Genomic DNA, 13,644 nt, shown 5'->3' on the forward strand with positions numbered 1-13,644 from the left:
TTTTCCCTGGGACACTATAAGCTCCAGGAGGGCAAGGGCCACACCTGCTTATACTCACTTTTGTTTTCTCAGTGCTGGCCCACGCAGTCATGGTAACAGGAAATAGCTAACACCACTGAGTGCTTATTGTTGCCAAGTACTGTTCAAGCACTTTGTAGGCCCTAACTCATTTAATCCTCACGCCAGCCCCATCAAGTAGGTATTATTATATCCCCATTTTACAGGTGAGGAAACCAAACCACACAAAAGTAAAATAATTTGCCCACGTTCATTAAGTCGTAAGTCAGAAAGTCAGGATTCAAACCCAGGCAGTCTGGCTACAGAGCCTGTGTTCTTAATCATTACAGAAACTCCAGGCTGATTCTCGGAGGCCACTGAGATATTTAATGAGTAAGTGCTAAGGTATTTTAAATGAATAAATTTATAAATGAGTTGAGGAGATTCCACTAAAGGAACTAAGGGAGCCTCTAAATCTTCCCAAGCAGACCAACAAATGAATGGAAAATAAATTTCCCTGAATCACCTGCACAGGCCCAAGACTGTATCATGTGTAAAATACAAGGACATGTCCATTTCTCCAGCAGTCCAGGGAGGAAGCTCTGCTACCGGGCACATAGGAACATTCTGGCTGACACTGCAGAGTACAGAAAGGATTTCCATCTGGACCTTATTGCAGCCTAAAGGAAATGTTCCACTAGATTAAATAAGCCCCGCTGCTCTTATTCCTAATAACCCAGTGATCTTTATAACCATTTAAAGTCTCAAGCCCTCGAACACAGAAAGAGGATATTTTGGATGAGAAGAATAAAAGCAAAAATCTTTTGGTTAGAAAATGACAGACTCCATGGAAAACTCATAAATTGGCATTTGGTCTGTACCTGTTTTTCAGAGCCTGACAGTCCTGGATGAACTTGTGTCACAGGGCCCAAACAAGAAAGGGACCCAGACCCTGGCACCAAGGATACTCCATGCTTGTGTCCAGATATGGGTTGGTCACCTTTTAACTGCTGCAGTATCATTTACCTCCCAACCACACCCCAGAACTCTCAGGAAGAAAACATACACGAAAATGTTTATTCTCTCACAGGACACTGTTACTGCTACCCAACATGGAGCGGGCAGCCACGTGGTTCCCAAGTTCCCTCTCAGCGAACGTGCAGTTCTCAGAACTGCTGCATTCGTGAGCCCCCTGCAACCAGATGCCTGGGCTCTGCTCACACGAAGTTCTGAGCAATGGCCAGCACCTTGGAATACTCGCCTTCCCTCCGGCGCAGGCTGGAGGGGATGGGTGTCTTAATTCGGGTCCCCACAGGGTTCCCATTGTCCTCAATGAGGACTACATTGTTGGAGTCGAACCTGGGGGTCATTCGGGGGCCAGGCATGCGATGCCCCACAATGAGCGCCTTTTTCTTCTGTCCCCTGATGGCCAGCAGTATCCGGTCGCCCACTTTGCCCACCCCACTCTTGTTATAGACGTGGATGCACCGAGGAGGGCGATGGTACGGGGTGTTCCCCAGGGCGCTGTTGTCCACCACTCGCACCCGTGTCATCTTCTGAATTGCACTGAGGCTCCCGGTGATGCTGGCAGGAGAGAAAACAAAAAGTCTGCAATCTGGTCTCCCCCGATCAGGGCGCACGGGCCTCAGAGAGGACAAGGCTAGGGTGAGAGTACATGTTAGCAACACACATACACACTGAGCAGAGTACAGCCCCAGAGCCTCAACAGAAAGGACTTTGTGAAGACTTATCTGTACCCAAAACAGTTGCCTTACAATTGAGAGCTTCTGCTGTCGTGTCAAGATCTCAGTTTGGATGGGTGTTAAAGAGAACCCAATTTTTCTGTTACAATGAACTTCATAGCAGCATTAACTTAAAGCCTTTAGTTTCCAAAAGGACTCTGAAGACTTAAAGGAATCCCTCATGGGCCAGGCATCACCCACTGCCTATCCTGTAAAACCTGCTTCCCCAGAATACATTCATTCCCAGATTTTCTTAGTTCTATGTTGCTGGGAACTGGAAGACAAGAGAGTAAGTTCACTAAGGGAGTCCCTTTACACAACGTAGCAGAAACTGGAAATAAGTCAAGGTAACAATTTTTGGTTTCAATATGGTTTTCCTCTCTAGAGAGAAATTTTTTTTAAAGAATACACATTAAAGGGAGAGAAGGTATAATTAAGCAAGGTGATTACAGCAGGATTTCTATTTTCCTGATGCTAGGGCCGTAAGTGCTGGTGTTCTCCAGGGTAATCCTAGGACCTCTTCTCTCCTACATGCCTACTCTGGGCAACTTCATCCATTCCCGTTGCTGCCAGCCAGTATATTCCATCTCCAGCCCCATCTCTTTCCTGTAGTCTAGTGCCATATAGTTCCGCTCTCCTGTACTCCCTAAAACATGCCCTAGAGTTACTGCAAACTCAGTAGGTCCAGAACTGACCTCATTGCCTGCCCTTGCAAACCTCTTCCTGTTGCTGCATTTGGTATCTAGATAATAGCTTCTCCAGAAACTCCAGTTCCCAAGCCATAAACACCTCTCTCCACCAGCACCCACTGGCTGCCCGGTCCTGCTGGTACCACCTCCTAAGCACCTATGTCCTTCCTCTCGACCCCCACTGACAATGTCCTTCATTTAGCAGGTCGCTCTCCTATACCAAGACTGCGACGTTAGCGTCTTAACTGGCTCCCACTGCACCTCACTCTGCTGACAACGAGCTCTCTTCAGAACATAAAGCTGAAGGCCAAGCACATATGCCTGCAGTCACAGCTACTCAGGAGGCTGAGACAGGAGGATCACCTGAGCCCAGGAGTTTGAGATCAGCCAGGGCAACATAGCGAGACCCCATCCTAATTTTTAAAAATAAATTTATTAATTAAAAAGAGAATATAAATCTGATGCCATTCCCCTGCTTAGAATTGTTTGATGGTTTTCCACTCTCAACAACCTGGCCCCAATTTACCTGCTTTCTGAGGCCACACATCTTATCACTCACACATTGACTCTGGGCACCAGTGGCCAAGAACTACTGGAGTTCTCCAAGTACACCCCGCCTCTCAATCCTCCCTGAAGGCCTGGACAGGATCTGCTCCCACTTCTCTTGTGGGAAAGCTGCCTCCACTCTCCTCTCTTCTTCCTCCTCCAGCGTTAGCAGCTCCCCTCTTAGGCCTTCCAAAGACCCATACAAACTTCTGTTGTTATACGTGTCATTTTTTTTTTTTTTTTAAATCTCACTCTGTAGCCCCAGTTAGAGCACGGTGGTGTCATCATAGCTCACTGCAACCTCAAATTCCTGGGCTCAAGTGACCCTCCTGCCTCACACTCCTGAGTAGCTGGCACTACAGGTATTTGCCACCGTGTCTGGCTAATTTTTTCTATTTTTTGTGGAGATGGGGGTCTCACTCTTGCTCAGGCTGGTCTTGAACTCCTGACCTCAAGCAATCCTCCCGCCTTGCCCTCCTAGAGTGCCGGGATTACAGGCGTGAGCCACCGTGCAGGCCGTTGTCACATTTTCTTAAGTTATATATTTTTAAGTTCGCTCCCGTGGCCAACAGTGAGCACTCTTTTGGGAAAGGGAGCAATTCTCATTCATCTCTTCATGACCAACCCCAGGGGCAGTGCTCAGCAAACACCCTGTGGGCTGACAGCAGGAGCGAGGCCAGGAGGCACATCTGCCAGCAGGCATGCCTCCATGCTCACTGTCCTGGCTTACCATCTGAAAGGAGGGGAGGGTGTCACATTTCTATCATGCTCAAGTTCTTGGTAATAAGCATGTAACAATTTTGTAATTACTAAAACATTCCATTGTTAAAAGAGGGGGTTTTAACGCACGAGGGGAACGACAGGGTCCAGGGATGTCAGATTTACTACCAGCGTCTCGTGAGGACTGGAAACTGGCAGCTTCCACCATGTGCCCAATCGCCAACAGCAGCAGCACCTCCTTACCCATCCCCCGCCCCGTGAACCGACCAAACCCCAGCTCAGCCTGATTCCTTTAGCCTTCCCCAACCCCACGCCCACCTCCCTGAGTTTCCACTCCCGTTCTAATCACTATAATACCCAGCCCTGACGGGAGGCTTACTCAAAGACGCAGTTTTAAGAACATAATAGAAAAAGTTACCTGAAATAGCGATGGCTGAGGGCTCTCCTTACGTGGGCGACGGGGCCCCAGGGCCCAGTAAAGAAAGCCATGGGATCCCAAGACAGCAAATCCTGCAGGAAAAAGGGTGGGGGGAGATTGATTTCTAAGTCAGGGCCCTTAGAGTTGGTTTTCTTCGGGGACTTGTGTGGGAGATGGCACTTCTAGAACAAGATCATTAGTCACTAAATATAAATCTTAGTGGTTAAAAGATACACAGATGATTAGATGGAACTCTAGCTCAAATTTTGCTGACTCACGTTCTAACTCTGGGGTCGGAGAACTGGAATGGCCACAACAGTTCTTGCTATAAGTGACAAAACAGCACAGAGAATGCCTTCCTCATATCACTTTCACAGGTGGAGGAAAACATGAATCCCCAGTACAAATCCAGCCAGTGACTACTCCCCAAGTCCTCCATGGAGGAAAAATTGCACACTATTGCACTTGTTGACACTCATGTGACTTCTGAAACCAGCACTTTAACTCCCTAAAAGAAACTAGGTTATCTAAAAGTAGCTGCCCAAGTTGTCTGTCACTACATCACCTTTCCCCCAAATGTAAAAGCCAGATCACTTGTATAGCTGAAGGCCCGGAAAGGTGAGTCAAATGCTACCCTTGCCAAGTCACTGACCAAATTCTATATTTGGGTCAGTCTCCCAAACATGGAAAAATTGCCTACACCATACTATAGCTAAAAGTGAACTTTGGGAAAGCAAGCTGGAGATGAAAGAGCAAATAAACAACCCAAGACTCATGGCTCAAGTTTGCAGAGCCTCAACCCTGTTGCTCCCTAGCACTAACAAATGGGAAGTTGCCAGCTTCCCCCAACACCGAGCATCACCTAGGCGTGTGGTAAAGAAAAGCCTGCAACCAGCTGGTGATTCCAGCTGCAAAGCATACCTGTGCTTCCACCTAAATGTTTGGCTGCAGACGACCTCACTTGAGAGCTCTGCTGAGAAAAGCCTCTACACTGTAGTATTTACACACAGCTTTGCTTTGCACAAGTTCAAAGCAGCTCAGATAAGATTTTATTTAATAAGGGTGAGGGGAAAACCACTATTTACTTCCCCAGGAATACCTGGACACTCCATAAATACTTATTAACTACAATTCAGCCTTAAATTCCACACTTACTCCCAAGTGTTTTCCTTAAGACAACCCATGAAGCATTGGCTAAAATGTAATTATGGTCTGAAAATTAAATGCAAAAGAAGGCAGCTGATGTATAAAACTATTAACATCAGACACACATAGAATCATAAACTATCAGATGAGACCAGCTTTACTTTTACTAGTGAGGTGACCCAGGACAAATAACTAAACTTCTGAGCTCCGGTTTCCCATCTGTAACACAGTGATACTATTAATATCTTCTCACAAGGTGCTTATGAGTATTCAGTGAGATAAGCTAGGCAAAGTACTTAGCACAGTGCCTGGCATTCATTACCTATTAGCTGTCATCATTGTCTTCTTCCTCATCATCATGTCACATCTCATTGCACAGATTAGGAAACTGAGATATAGAGAGATGAAGTGGCTGGCATAGAGTCCCACTAGTCAAAGGCAGAACCGGAACTGGATCCATCTTGGGTCCAAGGCATTCCCACCACTCTCCGTTTGCTCGCTCTGCCATACAAAGGTCACTTCACACAAGAGAGCTCTAGGTGTCAAGCAGCTTTGAGGGTCATCTGGTCTCTTTCCCTTTTCTTTCTTTATAAACATTTATCAAGTGGTTACAATGTGTCAGACAGGCTAAGTGCTTTATATTACTATCTCATTTAAGCCTCAAAAAAGTTCTATGAAGCCAGGCACAGTAGGTCACACCTATAATCCTAGCACTTCGGGAGCCCAAGATGGGAGGCCAGGAGTTCAAGACCAGCCTGAGCAACATAGCAAGACCCTGTCTCTACAAAAAATGTAAAAATTAGCAGGGCATGGTGGCAAGCACCTGTAGTCCCAGCTACTCAAGAAGCTGAGGCAGAAGGATGGCTTGAGCCCAGGAGCTTGAGGCTGCAGTGAGCTATGATGATACCATTGCAGCCCGGGCAACAGAACAAAACCAAAAAAACAAAAACAGAAACAAAATAAAAACAAAAGCAAAAAAACCTCTATGAAATGAGTACTATTATTAGCCTCATTGTCAAATACAAAGAAATCAGGCCCAGAGAGGTTAACTAACTTGCCCAAGGTCACACAGCCAGGAATGACAAGGCTGAAATTAAAACCACCCCCCCAAGTCAGCTTCCTAAACCCATGTTCTTACTCAACAGACAGTAAACATGGCAACTTTAATTCAAATATTAATATTTTTCCAATTGTTAAATCATTCTTATTCCATCAATAAATCTGACATCACATGCATATTTTACTCACAGCCAACTTAGTGCTTGCTGAATCAACTGAAATGTAGATAAAAACCAGGTGAAAATTATTCACTTTAATCCAATTTAAGTTTTGAAGAAAATTTGTAGTGTAGGTGGCAAGAAGAGCTCCACCATCAGAGCAATAACTAAAAATTGGTGCAAAAAAAACCCCTCTACACACACACACACACACACACACACACACACAGAGAGAGCTCTGAAAAGCAGTCCTTCTGGTCCAGGCTGCAGTCACCTCAAATCCCAGCCAAGCTTTCCCATCTGATGCTGGCAAACCCTTGGTCTCACTCCCTGGGAGAAAAGAGGCTCCTCAGCGACTCCACAGAATCCTCAAGATTAACCCGGCACCGCCCACATTCCCTCTCCTGAGAATTGCAACACCCTGCCTCTCCACACTGCATTGCTTCCTCAAGAACATTAGTCTAAGAACTGCATAAGTGTCCATGGGCTTCCCAGAACTTTCCAGACTCGGGTATCATCACAGGCACCTCCCTAAATTCTGTAGTGCTGTCAGTGCACAAACCCAAATCAAGGCCTCTTCTCTGTTCCTTGCTCATAAACCACACCCACAACCTATGCCCATCTCTGCCCAGCAAAGTCTGACCAGCTCCACGCACACCTCCAAGAAGCCTTGTGTACTAGTGAGCATCGGTTGCTGTCCCTCCTGCACACTGGGGACATCCGGGTATCTCGTGCCACTGCGACTCTCACTGAGCCAATATTCACTATCCAAACACAGACACTGAATAAATTTGGATACTTTGAGATATGGCTGATGTCCTTTAACGTTCTATTTCTTCCTAATCATTATCCAAAACTCAGAAACCACAGAGATCCTGATAATACGGCATCTGAATTTGCAACAGGAATTCAGGAACCACCCAGACTTCAATGGCGAGGATTACTTGTACCACCCTCAAACACAAGAGTGATACACTCACGTCTCCAGGGAGCACTTCCACTTTGCTAAGAAAAGGCCCAATTCAATGACTCTTCACTAGTTCTTTAGTGGATCCAAAATTGACCTCCAGACCCAAACCCAAAGGACTCAGGCATCCAATAGACACAAGTAAGCATTCCTATAAACTTGAAAAGAATCAAGTATGTTCGCTTATTATATGTCCCTTATCCCTCCAAAAAATAATAACATCTGTTGTTCCTGCCACTTCCACCCCAGTAAAAGACCCCAGCAGGTCCTGATTACCAGCAGAAACAATAAATATTTGTTGAATAAAATGCAGTAGCCAACAGAAAGCAGATCCCCCACTCCCTACCCATGGCTCTACACAGAAGGAAACCCAGACGCTACAGAGCTCCTATCTGTATATTAGGAACCGAGACATCGCAGGCAAATACGTTTAGAATGATGGTGTATGTCACGGGAGGATTAACCCATGCTTTGTTTACAGGACCCTGGAATCATCTCCTGGGCCTGGGCCTGGGTCTACATTGCCCACTACGGAAAATGCCTCATTCCACCACTAAATAACTGCTTCGGACCAGGGAAGAGTATTGGAGGTAGCAATTTACCTCAGAGCAACTTTGATGGACCTTGATGTTATTTCCTGGCATAAATCCACCCTGTGGACACAGGCCCTGATTCACTTCAGACCTAGTCTATATATAATGCTTTGTTTCACAAGCACTGTTATTGAGTGTGTCTGCACAGGAGACTGACCTCAATGATATTTCCTTCTCTATAACACTCTAAGAGGAAGCCAGGTATTTGGAAGACTCCAGTGCCAAAGATGGCTTTTCATGCCACTTCCTGGTCAGCACTATCACCCTCCTGTTTTAGAGTATGAATCACAATCTTGCCCGTAAAAAAAGGGAGAGAGAGACAAGGGGAGATGGTGGGAGGAGGGGAAAGGAAAAAGAAATTACTTAATACAATCCAAGAATTGTGCTCATTTTCCATCTTGCTTTAAGATCTCCCTTCAGTCGTAGAGGCCAAGGGAGGACTGTGGATTTCAGAGACAAACAGGTGAGCTGTTCACTTGGCATCACCCTACAGGTCCCAGTACATGCTCTGCTCAGTGTTGCACACTCAGGGCCCAGAACAGTGCCTGGCACACAACCAGAGCTGAGTGACTATCTGTTAAGTAGACAAGACCTGATTTACAATTCAACCTCCAGAAAAGCTCCATGTGTGGGGGGGGGGGGGGCAGGGGGGCAGGGGGGCGCGGGTTAGTGGTTTTTCTTATGCCCTTCACCCAGGCTCCCAGTGACGTGGGGGAGCCTCCTAGGCACTGAGAGCTCATTTTTAGCTAGTCTGAGTTGGAAGAGTAGACAGAAAGAACCTACACCTCTGATGCTTTGTAGAAAGCTAGAAAGTATCACTATTTGAATTTTGAGGATCAGCAAAATGTACTTAGTGTCACAGATCTATATATAATTATACATTGTTTCTACCTAAACAATTTTAATCTTTGGGTGCCTGGCATGTTACATACATTTTAAAGGCCTTTCAAGGGGAATAAACTCTATAGAAAAAGGAGAAAACAGGAAGTTCAGCACAATCACAAATGAGTGCTTAAAGTAGACTCAGTGAGCAATGGAAGGGAAACACTAATAGAAATCAAACACAAAGACCAGTCACAAAAAGGACAAACTAGTGCACAGATATAAATGTGTCTCTTAATCAAAGCAGGGAAAAGCAAAGGCCTGACACCTCTGCAGAATCAAAAAAGGGAACTCTCAGGATCCTCCATCCTGTCATGCAGACACAACCCCTCCCATTTCCCCGGCAGGTTTCTCCCCAATCATTCTGGGCCAGTAAGTACTTTTTCATTTGTTGCTTAAAGGCTCATTATTGGTTGTGCTGTCAGAAGATTCCCTTTCAGGACGTTTGTTGTGTGTATGTGTGTTTTAACCTCACACAAATATAACATGTTACAATTCTCAAAGTACTTTCACACAGATTGTTTTCTTTGAAGATTTCATTCCTGAGCTCCCAATGGAAACACAAAGACAAAAAAGACAGTCTGCAGGGGCTGAATCTGCTAAGAATTTTGAACAGTTCTGAGGGCTCAATAAAATAAGAACCATTTTGCAGATGGAGAAATAAAGTCAGAAATACTGAGAGAATCGTTGATTTGTCCAAGGTTAGAAGGCAACAAAGTCCAGACTGGAGCCCAAGGCTGTTTCTATAAAACACTGCACAATACCTGCACAGCCAATATGCTGCTTTAACCACTAATAAACTTCGCAGAAACAAACATACCACACACAGGGCAAGTATTCTTTTTCCTTTGTCTAGGTTGCCACATAATCTTTACAAACTCAGGAAATAAAATCCACCTTTTCAGTAAATATCTGCACTACACCCAGCTCAGCCTAGGATCAAAGCTGAAGCTGGTTCTGATTCACCTGCCAAGGTGTGAATTTTCACATCACTATCAATAGGCAAAGCATCCCTCAATAGCAGGATGGGCTGTTTCTACCACAGCTACCAATGAGAAAACCTTATTTCTCAATTTAACTCACAAAGAAAAACATGTCCAAGGGTCTTGCTTTGTTTATTTTCTTAATTATGTCTCACCTTGTTACAAAGTATTTAAATCAGCAGTTCTTACAAATATAGGAGAATTCTTAATTATTCAAGCCGGTTTTTCAATGTGTGGATTTTATCAATTCTAGCTTTGCTGCCCTGCCCATCCCTACCTCACAGGTGTGCAAACACCTATAATCTAAAATTAAGTTTGTAACATTCTTTGTACAGTCAAATTCAGGAAAAAATGCACAAGGAAAAGTTAATTTCTCCTAACCACATACATGTTCCTTTCCTATTCAAGGAGCCAGGTATGGAGATGTCAGGTGGGCAGGAGAGCAATGAGGAAAAAGGCAGGCCTGGGGACAAGGGTTGGCTGGGGTGTCCCTAGAACCAAAGAGGAAATGCAGCTGACAGAAAGCGTATCTCCTTCACCCCAGCCTCCCTCCGCTCCGCTAGGTCTGTGGCCCTGGATTCACTTGTCCAGGTCTCAACAACTCTGTCAAGCACAGGTCACTGGGCGAGCAAACAGGCATGGAAATGGAAGTGCTTTAGCTTCACTCATGTAAGGGATCATTTTAACGTAGGCAATGCCTCTCTGATTATCCAGGAGGGACCAGGCCTGCAGGGTAAGCAGGTTGTTCCCCAGATCTGACCGGAAAGAGCAGCCTTACTCCCTGATTCTCAGGGCAGCATCATGGGTGGCTCCTTAAGATCACTCAGCCCTGAAAGTGTTTTCAGCTTAGAGTGGACATGGAAAAGTGCTTCCTTCCTCTCTTTTTTAAAGACATAAGTGACTTTTAAAAGTTTTTGATAAAGGACTTTCCTACTCTGAATTGTGTTTCACTAGTGAATAATAAGCCATGTGGTACCTTCTTAAACATTCAGCATATTACCTGATGCAGAACAAGGTTTCTGAGATCTGAATCAGTCTTCTCTCACACACTGGTTGTCATTATCAATACACGCGTAAAATCACAGCAGGGGAGCTACAAACCAGACAAAATATCAGCCTATAAAATGGAAGGTTAAACCATAACCTGATGTATGAGGCCCCTATAACCAAAACAATACTCAAGTAACATGACAACAGAAAAAGCCATCACAGATGGGCCCAAGTGTCATAATCCTGAAGACAGGAGTGGAGCAAAATAGGTTTTAAATCAGGGGTCCCAACCTATGGTGAGTTGTGTAATTATTTCATTATATATTACAATGTAATGATAATAGAAATAAAGTGCACAATAAATGTAATGTGCTTGAATCATCCCAAAACCATGGTCCCCTTCCATGGAAAAACTGTCTTCCACGAAAACGGTCCCTGGTGCCAAAAAGGTTGGGGACCATTGTTTTTGTGGGGACCACTGTTTTAAAGTATTCTTGCATCATCTAAGATCCTAGGCGCTGAGGACAGTCTAAATAACTATGTTCAGTGCCCAACAGAGCATCACTTGAAAAAAGGACTCCAGGGAAGGATTTTACCCTTGATATTCAGGAGCAATAATAAAACATTTTGGCCATTGTTCCTTCATGGATTCCACAATGCCTTTAATTTAATTCTTATTTCAGGCTTTCTAAAATGTCTCCCCTCCCCTCTGTCTAGAAAGTGTCACTTGATGGTTCATACACTCCTTGAGGATTACTGTTAATAGGTGGTGACTCTAATTAGGCACGGGCAGAAATAGCTCAGGAATCCACCACATGTTCAGATTCATAACTGTATTATTTTTTTAAATAATATATAAGAAAAGCCTTCTAGGAATCCTCGGAGGCTCAAAACCCAGGTAACTATGGTCTCCGCTTCCATTTTCTAGATACCCATCACAAGTGCTATTTAATAAATTTTATTGTTCCACACAAGCAATGGAGCACACCTGTTTCACAACTCCCAGAATCCAAGACTACAAAGACTCCTCCCACCAAGCAGTTACCAAAGACAGCTTCACCTCCATCTTGCTTTCTGTCACAACTGAAAAACTGTCCATCCCAATTAAGTCAACCTACTTCCTACTCCAACAAAATCCTTGCTTTTCAATTGCATGTACAATATTTCCAGTGATGAACAGTGAATACTGCCTTCTCAGGCAGTAACTTGCCTGAAGAAAGAGACCCACTCTTCTTTAGTGTATATTGCTGGTATGATAACCGCATCCTCATGGACGATTTAAACGAACTGAAAATTCAGGCCAAGGCAGGCAAGAGGGCAAGTAAGAGGATGAAGGAGATTAATGGTTTTCAAACTCTTCTCACAATGACACACAGAAACACACTGTATATCACCTCCTAATACTCTCACACGTGTGTACACCTTAAGTGTCAAAAAAAAAAAAAAAGACAAATAATATTTACACTAAGTGCAACACCCTCTAATATTTTCTATTACATTTTTTAAATGATGGCCAGGATCTACTAAACTGATTTCCAACTCACCAATGGGACTCACAGTTCGAAAAACACTGCAATAAATCAAACCTTACAGTTGCATTCCACAAGCTATAATGAACTCTTGAAAAACCAGCAGACAGCCCATTCGCTGACCAGCTACAAGAACCGGACACCCCCAGGTAGGCAGTGTCCCTCTGACCAGCAGTGGCAGAGGGGCAACTCCCCACCACCACCGGCCCTGGTTTAAGGATCTCCCAAACTCCCAGTGTTTCCCAAGTCACCCGAGGTGACTCTGTCATATGCCCTATTAACCTTTTTATAAATCCAGTTCACTCAATGTCTTGGGGTGGCAAAGTTCGTTTACTGCCCACCGTGGAAAGCAATACTTCATTTCTGTCCCTTCCAGGAACTCGAAATTAAATGACCGAGTTGGTGCTCCCTGTACCTTTGTGATCTATTTGTGCGGGTGATATGAAAGGTCGGTCTGTCTCCCTCCCTCAGTCTTCATCTTTCCAGTCTTAATCACCGGCAGATGCGGTCCCTGGTGAAATGAGAAACCAGGGAACCCCCTGGACCGGGGCAGCCATTCATCAGCATGACAGAAGTGAAAGCAAGAACTCACTCCTCACGCCACGGAAGCGCCTCGCTAACTCATCTCCAGACCCAAGCTGGGAACGGGGAAGGAGGAGGGGAGTGGACAGACTTGAGGAGACGCGCCAGAGTGACCGGCGGAGACCACCTCACGAAGGCTGGGCCGCAGCCCGCCCCTCGCCAGGCTGCACATCCCTGGGAAGGCAGGTGAGCGCAGGTGGGAGCGCGGGGGGCGCAGAAGCCTCGGGGACCCCCGCCGCCCATGGGGAGTGGGAAGGAGGACGGTGCAGGTCAGAGCCGCCCCGCCGGTACCCCTCCCACTGACCCTCTGCCCCCCGAGGGCCCACTATCCTCCCTGCCGCCTTCCTCACCCACTCCCGGGGACTGCGCCTCCCCCGCTTCAGGAAAGCAAGGAAGAGGGTAAGAAGAGATTTAGGAGCTTGACGCCGCCCCTCGCCCCCCCACCGTACCGCTCTCGCCGCCCGGGAATGTCCCGCAGCAAGCCTCACGGGCCGAGCGCCGCCTTCCCCCCACGCGGCTCTCCCTCGGCGCCTGCGCGCCGGGCCGGCCGGGCGGGAGCGGTCTGCGAGTGCGCGCGCGCCTTGCGTGTGCCGGCGTCGGGGGTGGGACCTGCGGGGCTCCGCCCCCTACCCTCCCTCCCTCC

The 13,644-nt window shown here is 46.0% G+C and overlaps 1 protein-coding gene across 3 annotated transcripts; it reads right to left on the reverse strand.

Annotated features, from left to right (window-relative positions):
• Positions 1-1,060: 1,060 nt before the first annotated feature.
• Positions 1,061-13,562, reverse strand: MRPL14 (mitochondrial ribosomal protein L14). 3 transcript variants are annotated; one of them, XM_069488179.1, is made up of 3 exons: positions 13,451-13,562; positions 4,113-4,204; positions 1,061-1,581 (listed from the first exon to the last, which is right to left on the reverse strand). In XM_069488179.1, exons 2-3 carry the CDS (start codon positions 4,181-4,183, stop codon positions 1,215-1,217), a joined length of 438 nt encoding a protein of 145 aa, XP_069344280.1. In that variant the 5' UTR covers positions 4,184-4,204; positions 13,451-13,562; the 3' UTR covers positions 1,061-1,214. The 3 variants fall into 3 exon arrangements, with proteins under 3 accessions (XP_069344280.1, XP_069344282.1, XP_069344283.1); XM_069488181.1 differs by lacking the exon at positions 13,451-13,562 and adding an exon at positions 13,352-13,406; XM_069488182.1 differs by lacking the exon at positions 13,451-13,562 and adding an exon at positions 12,835-12,951.
• Positions 13,563-13,644: the final 82 nt, after the last annotated feature.

Source organism: Eulemur rufifrons, chromosome 15, assembly GCF_041146395.1.
Source record: "Eulemur rufifrons isolate Redbay chromosome 15, OSU_ERuf_1, whole genome shotgun sequence".
Classification (NCBI taxonomy): Eukaryota; Metazoa; Chordata; class Mammalia; order Primates; family Lemuridae; genus Eulemur; species Eulemur rufifrons.

Excerpts from the sequence above, each read along its gene's own strand:
- MRPL14 (XM_069488179.1), bottom strand. The coding sequence starts at position 4,183 with ATGGCTTTCTTTACTGGGCCCTGGGGCCCCGTCGCCCACGTAAGGAGA. Across the intron at positions 1,582-4,112 it reads CTCAGCCATCGCTATTTCAG|CATCACCGGGAGCCTCAGTG; the intron begins GTAACTTTTTCT and ends CTCTCCTGCCAG.